General features: G+C 37.2%; 2 protein-coding genes across 2 annotated transcripts; one reads left to right on the top strand and one right to left on the bottom strand.

The window, feature by feature from the left end:
- Positions 1 to 373: 373 nt before the first annotated feature.
- On the bottom strand, positions 374 to 5,932 carry LOC111446034 (PX domain-containing protein EREL2-like). The gene is given in 11 exon segments (XM_023084655.1): positions 374 to 672; positions 675 to 735; positions 1,071 to 1,286; positions 1,610 to 1,852; positions 1,941 to 2,105; positions 2,506 to 3,302; positions 3,465 to 3,573; positions 4,063 to 4,149; positions 4,253 to 4,351; positions 4,649 to 4,759; positions 5,397 to 5,932. Coding segments are annotated over 11 exon segments (2,055 nt in total). The 5' UTR covers positions 5,490 to 5,932; the 3' UTR covers positions 374 to 598.
- Positions 5,933 to 6,434: 502 nt separating this feature from the next.
- LOC111446678 (vesicle-associated membrane protein 711-like) lies at positions 6,435 to 9,317 on the top strand. Its single transcript, XM_023085593.1, has 4 exons — positions 6,435 to 6,861; positions 7,486 to 7,676; positions 8,241 to 8,404; positions 8,942 to 9,317. Exons 1-4 carry the CDS (start codon positions 6,645 to 6,647, stop codon positions 9,027 to 9,029), a joined length of 660 nt encoding a protein of 219 aa, XP_022941361.1. The 5' UTR covers positions 6,435 to 6,644; the 3' UTR covers positions 9,030 to 9,317.
- Positions 9,318 to 10,408: the final 1,091 nt, after the last annotated feature.

Genomic DNA, 10,408 nt, shown 5'->3' with positions numbered 1-10,408 from the left:
ATAAGGAATATTTTGTTCCACTCCTCAATCGGTGTGAAATCTCACCATTCACCCTCTTTAGGGGTCCAACGATCGATGTAGAATCTCACAATCTACCCTTATTGGGGGCCACCATCCTCCCGTTGACTCTGATACCATTTGTAACAATCAAAGCCCAAAATAGCTCGAAAGTTAGGGAGATTCAAATAGACGTAAAAATAAAACAACATCATAGGAAGAGCCAAATAGCTCGAAAGTTAGGGGTATATGAGCCTCCCCCTTATCAGTTGTGTAGGGCCTCCTAATTTACAAGGTAACATTCCCTAAAGAAAAGAACATCGTGGGAGGAAGATTTTGGCTTTAAGAAGTCAAGACAGCAAACAGCAATCGCCTATACCATACCAAGCAGGCAGCATTATTTTATCCAAAGATGTGCAAAATGGCTACCGAATCAACAAAAAAGGATTTCTTATATTTAAGGGGAAGGAGGGGAAGAACAAAGAGAAAGGGAAAAAAAAAGGAAAAGGGGAGTAATATACTGATTCAAAAGGGAATCATGTTGTGGTATTTACTCTACTATTTTGTGAAGAAGAAGCCTCTGCTGCTCCATTTCCTCAACCTACACGTTTTCGGTGAACGTGTCTTTAAGTATCATCCTCAACTCTGCCTCTACCTTAATCGATCCTACTCGCCATCCTGAACATCATCATTTGTCGTTGAAGTAGCAGTTTGGTTGCTGTCGGACAGAAGATTTGCCTGAACAGTTTATCCCAAGAAACGTTTTAGTTATGAACGAAAGAAAACCGTAAAGCACATAATGAAACAGGCGTAAAGCAGCAGGACGATACAGCTACACTAAAGAAACTCGGGACCGCGTGCCTTCACCAACAGAGCTGCGCCTTGGGGTCAAATATTACTATCATTAGGGTATTAAGAGTACATTACTCATGAGCCAAGGGGGTTGGTAGTAGAATAGTGGGAGGTTGGTTACTAGAGGGGATGAGGAGCCAATGGTTTAGTTAGTTTAGACATGGAAGCATGCACAAATAGCTCTACAGCATAAAAGATACATATCAAAACATGTTGGATACCTCGGCCAGAAGGAAATTTAGTCGGTCTTCGGATGTAGTCAGCACATCCAACGCATTAGACAGGGATGACGATTCCTCTATATGGTTATAATCATCTACTGTAAAATTCATGCTGCAGCTTTGAAGCCGACCATGTATGCTCCTACATTCAGACAGCAGCTTTCTCCAAGCTGTGTTTGCATGCTGTCTCAGTTCTCTTTCCTGTTGAAGGAATTCCTGAATGAGGAGAAAAAGAACAGGACATATCAAAATTTGACTCTTCAGTCCGTTAAAACATGCCGATTAAAATTTCTCAGTCAATAAACCGAACAGATATTGCAAACCCAATGCTCGGATAGAGAAAAATGCTCATGTTTTACTTAGTAAAAAGTAGATGAGATATGAGCAAAATGCAGAGCGAGTAACCAAAGCACAACTTTTTGTCGATGTTGAACACGTGCGTACATGTGGCAGAAAACGGGAAAAAGTCTATACGAGCTTAAACTTTTGTTTTTGTTTAACACCTTAGTCTAAGAACAATTAGAAGATTGCAGTGTTACCTCGGTCTCGGACTTCTGTTGAAGTGTTTGACTAAGCTCTTGTTTAAGTTTGGCTTGGGTACTTCGAAGAGATTTAACCTCTTTAACAAGAACCCTGATATCTGCTTTTGATTTTCCTTCAAGCTCTTCAAATCGCTTAGAAACATTTTCTAGTTGATCTTTTGTGGAATCAAGCTCTTCTTGCAAGGAAACTTTCTCCTGGAGGGTAAATTCTTTCCTAGGCACTGAAAACGAGTTTTCACCCTAGAGCATTTCGAGTATCATCGAATAGAGTTAGTAAAAAATAGTGAAAGGAATGAGTTAAATATAGCCAATTTAGAAGATTAAAAACCTCTTTAGACTTCAACTTTAACTCCATTTCGAATGATTTGTGACGAAGTTCCTCCATTTCCCACTGCATTTGGGTAACTTTTTCCCTCTCCATCAAAATAGCTTGTTGAAGGTTTTCTTTACTCTTCTGCTTGTTTGTTTCGAGTTCTACTTCCAAATCCTTAACCTGGGAACAAATTGCCACAAGATGAATTAGGTTTCTGTCAGTGTCCAGTATGAAACCACAAGCAGCACCATAGTAAAATGGAGCTAGTTATGCGAAAGTTACGATAGCTGGTCCATAAAAACACTATCCATTGGCACGGAAAATATTGAATCAAAAAATGATTTGGCATTCGGTTAACGATACTAATTAATGTATGGAACAGCTGGTATCTGTTTCTCGAGACAGAGCAAACAACGTAGCCACTCATAAGAAACTTCGACAGCCGATGGCTATGTGTTGAATAGAATTACGCAAAAAGAAATAGATATCCTCAAGTGCCCTAAGAGAGTAGATATATTGTAACATTTACCCCAAGGACAGACAGCTAATCATTATGGAATAAACAAAATTTCTAGCATACCATTGTCGCAAGGTAATCTTTCACAGTTATTTCCTGGTTCAATCTTGATATAAGGTCCTCCATGTCTGTTCTTGCGGTCACTAGCCTTTGATGCATTGTTGAAAGAACCCTATTCATTTTATGGCGATGATCCTTTGGGAGGAGCAGTGCATCACGTGAAAAATGCAATTCAGGGTTGCTATGAATTTCAATTGCATTTGAAACCTCAGCACTCGAATGGTCAAGTGAGCCATTGCCTATCGAATTTGAACATGAAAAGCTTGAAATTTCTCCACCCCTCAGAGAACTTGCATCACTTGCCACACTCTCATCAGACAGCTTTTGTGCATGACCAATTACCTCGCCATGCTCGGGCTCTGCAAAAGGTACCAGTCCATTTTTATCCAAGTACGATGCCTTGGAAGTATTACCATTGTGCCCATCCTTTAAATTGTTGTTATATCTAGGATGAGCTTTATGTTTTGGAAGGCCTTCCAACTGCTCTAGAATGGTCTGCCCCATAAACAGCCCCTCATCAATATTGGACAATCCATACTTCACAAGTTTTTCGATTGGACTAGAAAGATCATCCTCCATGGCTAAATCATCAATGGCAATTTCAGAACTATCATCTCTTCCCAGACTTGCTGTTCCAAGTTCAGAGGCCTCATAAGCAGTATCACTACCATAATCTGATGCCAGCGACAAACCACCAACAACAGTAGATGAGCTTGAATTAGGAGGGGATTGATGTGCAGAAATTTTGCAGTTATAATCAGGGTATTCACCTGAAGGCTCCTGATTATCATTTTGGAATGCTGAAAGAATTGTGACAGGAATTAAAATGTTAAAACTCCAATATATAGATTATGGAGAACTGCATGTAATGGCGTTTAGAATTAGAACTTCCAAGGGTAAAAACTAGATAATACAAAAGCAAAGACATTTTTGAAGTATACTCTAAACAAGAAAGAACGTACATGACCTAGCAGCAGCTTCTAGCTCAAGAAAGGACGCGACTGCAACACTTCTTGAGATATCAATGTCAGACAGCAGCTTCGTCAACCATTCCTCCAAAGAACGCCTTCTCTGCAACAAAATTAAACCTGTGAAAAATAATAGTTACAGTCTTACTGATACACAACCAAAGTGCATAAATATAGAATTACAAAATGGGTAATCGTCAACACCCTCATCTCGAAACCAAAAGGTTTAGACTCGCAACTCGCTAGAACACAGTAGAACTAGGTGATTAATGATTCCTACTTTCCTTCAAAGAAATTATTGCAGAGGAATGCATGACAAATACATCAGGGTCCAAGCATACCGTGTCTAATCTTGGGCATGTCATAAGAATGTCTAAAACAGTCAGTACTTATTCTAATGTTCTTCATTCCTATATCCTGTAGAAGATGATTCTTATTTCCTTACATATTGGCGGAAGGATTGATTCATGCAAGGGTTATCAAATCATACAAAATATTTTCCAGCAAGGTTCCGTAGAGTAAACAAAGAGACTGAGGGTGAATAGAAATTAATTGATATGCTCATGTGTGCATCCTTCTGCAGATTGCCCACCTCCTCTAAGAGAGCCCTTGTTCTTATCCGCAAGATCCCCTTGGATGGAGCTGGTGGAATACTTTTCTTTGGAAAAGCCTTTTTAATCTGGCAAGTGATAAAATCTCATAACTGATAACAATTAAAAAATGGGAGTAATTTTCAATGTGAAAAGGGGTATTCCAAAATAAAATGAAAGGCGTCAACTTACATTAGAAAATAAATTTAGGAAATCGTTAAATCGCCTTAAAACTCTCAGTAGTGCTGTGATCCCCTCAGGTGACTGTACACCAACCTGAACCCTGTAGAACTGTCCCTTGATAATGTTAATGTTCAAGGAAAGAAGGAGGTGCAAAGCTATAAAATGTAAATGCTAAAAAACGGATAAGTCGATTCGAGAATTTAATTGCGCCTATATTTAGTTAATCCATCGCAGCTAGAACACATTTTCTCGCGACATCATATTTTGCAACTTCTAATAATACAGGTGATTATTCTGCATCAGCATTAACTTACTGCTACGCTGTTATTTTTAGAGGCACAAATATGCAATTAACAACATCAAACCATCAATACCAAAAGAAAACGGGGAAGTTGATAAGTATACCACTACAGGATCTGCAGCTCGTGTTTTCGGAAGGGCAACCCATGAAGGTATTATAACACAGTAACTCCATCCAGTGTGATGATCGTGAGGCCAAACTGTGTCCTTCCCATTCTGCACAAGAAATGAAAGATTTCCTAGTGAACATTAAAATAAAAATCACCAAACATAAAGAGTGCCGTGAATCGTAAAAGAAACGAGGAGATAGCTGCCATACACCACCCAACATTGACAAAAACGTAGAGATAAGCCGCAAGTTCTAACTTTCCTTCTAAAAATATCACTTAAAATGAGATAACTTTCTGACTGAAATTTCAGAGACTAGTCGTTTCCACTACAAGACACCAAAACCTTCAAGCATTCAAGCAGATCTTTATTATTATTTTTGAATGACAATTGGTATGAACAACATTGCAACCTAAAGAAAAGAAAAGGTAAAATATGGTATGGTACACCAAGAACAATGAAACTCATCAGAAGTAACATAAAGTAAATATGGTATGTTTGGACGACAACTTGAAAGTAGATTTTAATGATCGAGTTACAAATCAATGAGATCGTGATAAAAACAGTAGTAATAATTCAACGTTCCATTATCTAGCAAGCCGGACAAATAAATACAACAAAGCCAGTGAAATCTATTCGATCAATCCACGAAGAAAAATCCAAAGAAAACCCGAGGAATGTATAAAAAGTTCTCATAATCCAATTCTAAGCAAATAAATTCACATAATCAGAATCCAACACCAACCCATTTTCGAGGAGGAGGACTCCAGTCCATTCCAAGAGGCAACGGCGAGGTTCCATCATGTCTATGTTTGGGCGGACTTCGATTCTGCATCATACTTCAAATTTCTCCTAAAATTTCCACAAACTGAATACAATCATCAGGATCGGAAACACAAATTTGACGAGATCCTCTTCCTTATCCGCTACGCAATCGAATCCAATCCAATTAACCATTCGATGAACGACCTCCTGCCCGAGTTTCAGAGCAATCAGCGGCGTTTTTCCGTCGGATCGAATCGGAAAACACAAAACAAGAAGTGGAAAATCTGACAATGGACAGATGGAACTAGAATCTCACGCCAGCAAAGGGGAAAAACGTAGCCACCTGAAGCCGCGTGCAGCAAGTAAATTAGGAAATTATCTGAGCTTTGGCTTTCAGATTCTGTCTGTATCTACGAAGAGATATAGAGAGAGAATGTTAGAGAGAGAATGCTTGAGAAGCAAACACCGAACTGTCGTCGTCTCGCCCGCGACCTTCTTCCTTGAGCTTCTTCTCGGTGAAAGTATTTCCACAGTACGGAAAAAATGGCTATAAATTTATAGCCCTATTTTTCCTTTTCCAAAAATGACCCCGAATTCTACTCCTTAAATTTAAATTGGAAAAATGACCCAATATCTCTTCAGAAATTACCGTATTACCCTCTTAGGGACTATAACGAGGGAAGCTACCTTAAATAATATTTTTAGTTTTCAATTTTTAAAAATTTTAAAATAATAATTGAATATATTTTTTATTTTTTAAAATTGGATTTAAAATTACCGTATTGTCCCGTTTGAGTATAAGCTTTCATGACTTTGCTTTGAATTTTTCGAAAAGTCCAAATCAATTGAGAGAGTATTTTTTGATTATAAATCCATGATCATTTTCTAAATTAGTAGACGTGAGACTTTTATTATTTAACCATAATAACACTAAATAATATCTCTCCTCGTTAACTTACTTTATTTTAACTTTTGAAATAATAATTGAAAGAGAAAAAAAGTTGGAACCAACTTTCTAGCTCATTCCCGCTGTGTTGGCAATCTTGATTTTTTAAAAACCTAATTTCGATTTCTTCCTCTCTCTCTCTTTCTCCCCGATAATTTTCAACGCCTGAATTTGAAACTGCCGGTGAGGAATTCAAGATCCCGATCTTCCAGCACGTAGCAGCTGCGTCAGCTCCACTCATCGACCTGCTTCTTGCAGTCAATCGATCTTATCTCCACTCTCATGGCGATAATTTACGCGTTGGTTGCCAGGGGATCGGTGGTTCTGGCCGAATTTTCTGCTACTCCGACGAATGCGAGCTCGATTTCTCGTCAAATACTCGATAAAATTCCGGGAAACGATGATTCTCATGTTTCCTACTCGCAGGATCGGTATCTCTTTCATGTCAAGCGTACCGATGGCCTTACGGTGCTCTGTATGGCCGATGACACTGCCGGAAGTGAGTATCGCTCTCTCTGTTTTTGTCAATTTTTTAATTGCAGTCTCGTTGTTGAGAATTCGGTTTCATTTCCGTTTTTTTGTGATGATGTGTTGTGCAATTAAGTAGTCTGGTGCAAAATACTGGATAATTTTTGTTTGGTTATTTTGTAGTTGCACTGTACAGCATGCTTGTTGATTTCTGTATGTTGCGGGAGACCGAGAGCATAGTCTTCGAGTTTGAAGATGGAGAGTATGTTTAGCTTTAAGGACGGTTTATTTCATAGATTATACGTTGTTCTTGGAGAAATCTGTTGATTTGCTTGGTCTGTTTGTTCACCGTTAATTCTCTGCAATTGTTGCTTGATTAGTTTGGATGATCGCCAAGAGAAAGTATCTCTAGATTTTGGATGACATTTATATATGTATAGAATCTAGACGATATTTTAATTTTCGTGATTTTCAATTCATTTCAAGTGACATCAAAATGACCAGTGCGAGGGATTTTGTTACTATCTTGTGAAATATACCTGCATGAAGAATCACTGAAATGTTTATCAATCTTGATCTGCTTTGCCCCACCGACAGTAAAATTCAGTCAATTTAGTTTTGAGTTCTACTGGCAATGACAACTTGGTATCTTCAGGGAGGATTCCTTTTGCATTCCTTGAAGATATTCATCAGAGATTCGTAAGGACATATGGCCGTGCAGTTCATTCAGCCAATGCTTATGGCATGAACGATGAATTCTCAAGAGTTTTGAGTCAGCAAATAGAATATTACTCCAACGACCCAAATGCAGATAGGATCAACCGGCTGAAAGGTGAAATGAGTCAGGTGACTACTAAACTATTTCAAGTCTTTATTTGTGTACTCTTATACAGCACAAGATAGCAAGCAGCAACTTCTTAACTTCGCTTACTCTAGGATGTAATGGGGCGACACTCATATTTTAAATCTGGGTGGATCGAGGGTGGGGCGGGTTGTTTGGAATGATAAAGACTGTGAGAAAGCTTGTTTAGTTTGTTGCATTCTATTAGTTTCTGTTGGCCTTTTGGGTGTGACACTTCCAGTACCTTATTCTAATATTCCATCATAATTATTCAGCCACTCTGCTATCAGACAATGATATAGTGTTTCTTACCATACTTGACAATTGGCATTAGTATCATATAAGAAAACAAAATAGTGTATGTTACTCGGGAGGAAGAATAAATTTGGCCAAAAGAAGTATAATGAAAAAGTTGTTAAAGAAGAAAAAAAATATAGATCCAGCCTCAGCTTTCTAATACATGTCAATCTTGGAATGTATATTGTATAATCTTTCACCGTAAATGTTTAGCTTCCTAGTTATGCAATTAGCACATGTTATTGATGATTAATAGTTATTATGTTTTACAGGTGCGAAATGTCATGATAGAGAATATTGACAAAGTTTTAGAGCGAGGCGATCGCTTGGAGCTGCTCGTGGATAAAACTACTAACATGCAAGGAAACACCATGCGATTTAGGAAGCAGGCTCGACGTTTCAGAAACACAGTATGGTGGAAAAATGTGAAGCTCATGTATGTTTCCTCCTATTCTAAAGAATGACTCTTTCCATCAGTACTAAAACTGGCGTAAGATTGTTTCTGCATTTTGGTTTTATGCCTGCAACTCTGCATGTGGTGACATAAGCTGCTGAGAATTTAATTATGAAAACTATGACAATTAGACACTTATTATAACGGCCCAAGCCCACCGCTAGCAAATATTGTCCTTTTTGAGCTTTTACTTTCGATCTTCTCCTCAAGGTTTTTAAAACACGTCTGATAGGGAGAAGTTTTCACACCCTTATAAAGAATGCTTCGTTTTCCTCCCCAATCGAGGTGGGATCTCACACTTATAATTTGCCATGTGTAAACTAAATGAATAACTGCATGATTAAACTCTTAATTTAATTATGGAAAGCATGTGTTTGCTACTAACACCCCCACCAAAAAAGAAAAGTTCCTTTCAGCTAAACATTTCCTTGTACGCTCGGTTTGTTCGACTTCTGCTTATGCAAGTTTCATTTAGAAAGCATCTCAATGTCTTAAAAGATGATGATAATATTCTTGCAGGGTAATGCTGATAATTCTCCTCCTAGTGATTGCTTACTTGGTGCTGGCTTTTGTTTGTCATGGAGTGACATTGCCTACATGTCTATAATGAGAACAACAACTTATGGCCTGATAGTACTTCGTTTAGTTTGGGTTGCTCCCTCGTGTTTGCATCGATTTTCCACTGGTGTACGTTGCTCGTGCACTAACTTATCCGATTCGATAAACTCAGCTTGTCTGTGTGCTCTCCTGTATTCCTCATAATTGGGTGGTATTGATTTGAATTATATACATGTTCGTCTTCAGAAGCCATGGCTTTGACTATATTTTGTAAGTAAATTCTTAATATGAATCTATAATATTTTGATACAGAGTGAAGCTTTAGCTTTGTTGTCCACTACTAAATCTTTGATTCTGCAGGTCTCTTCTCATCATATCTGAAATGCCCTCTTGTGCTTATTTGGCTCTAGCAGCTTCAAAATGAGACTATTTTCAACTTTTTTTATTTATATAAAAAAAGGGTACGTTTTAGGGTTGAATTACAGGTCTTATTTACTTTAAATGGTTTCAATTGCATAGCTTGTTTTAAGTAATTATTTAAAGTTTGTTTTTGAAAATTTTTAAAATTAATTGATCTATTAGTTCAAATCTTTAATTAGTTTTTATTTAAGCCTATAAAATATTATTTATATATGAGTTCTGTTCAATGAAATTCATAGGTATAGGTATAGGTATAGGAAGAAACTCGGTAGAGATTTTTTCTTTTTCGACCATCTTTCGATTGTTAATACATGGTTCATGTATTCACTTACTCATGAACTCGCAGCTTAGCAGGAAACGACAAAGGGGAAAGTGTAGAAGCTTTACCCCTTGATATTGTTATAAACCGACTAATGTTATAAACCGACTAAATTGATCATTTAGCTTATCTATATTTTTAAAAAAATCAAACTAAATTTTAAAATCTTCAAAATTTAGCTAAGAAATAAATTGTTATATGATTTTAGAAATCTCTTAAATGCTTCTAAAATTAAGGGACTAATTCAACGACCTTACTAGCAAATTACCCTTAAAATATGAGTTTAAACTTCATGAAATAACGGAACTAATTTCTATCGATCCGTGATCATATAGAATATGTTACTCTCTCTATGATTGTTATAATAGGAAAAATTAACATAGCTAATATTTGAGAGAATATTTTTCCCAATGCCCAATTTTCCGAGTTCTCACTCTTCGGAGTATTTTAAATTATTGAATATTCAAATTTTCATCTTAAGAGTCTTCAAAATTTCTCAAACTATTTACTAATCATTACATGCATTACCTCCAACTGTAAAGTCTCTATGTACCTAATGTTACTGCAATGGGTACATCACCACCCATATACTATAGTAATACCAGGCCTTTACGTAGAAGGTAGAGAAAAGACTCTTATTTAGGGGTTGAGAATTTAAGCACGTTCGAGAAGTTCTATTGCTATATTAG

This window comes from Cucurbita moschata, unplaced genomic scaffold, assembly GCF_002738365.1.
Source record: "Cucurbita moschata cultivar Rifu unplaced genomic scaffold, Cmos_1.0 Cmo_Scf00008, whole genome shotgun sequence".
NCBI classification, from domain to species: Eukaryota; Viridiplantae; Streptophyta; class Magnoliopsida; order Cucurbitales; family Cucurbitaceae; genus Cucurbita; species Cucurbita moschata.
Note: the sequence above shows the minus strand (reverse complement) of the source record. Positions and strands in the feature narration are given on the sequence as shown.

What these genes read in the sequence shown, in the direction of transcription:
- LOC111446678 (XM_023085593.1), top strand. Translation starts at nt 6,645, where the DNA reads ATGGCGATAATTTACGCGTTGGTTGCCAGGGGATCGGTGGTTCTGGCC. An exon ending in GGCCGATGACACTGCCGGAA is followed by an intron (nt 6,862 to 7,485) that starts GTGAGTATCGCT and finishes TGGTATCTTCAG; the next exon opens with GGAGGATTCCTTTTGCATTC. An exon ending in TGGAAAAATGTGAAGCTCAT is followed by an intron (nt 8,405 to 8,941) that starts GTATGTTTCCTC and finishes ATATTCTTGCAG; the next exon opens with GGTAATGCTGATAATTCTCC.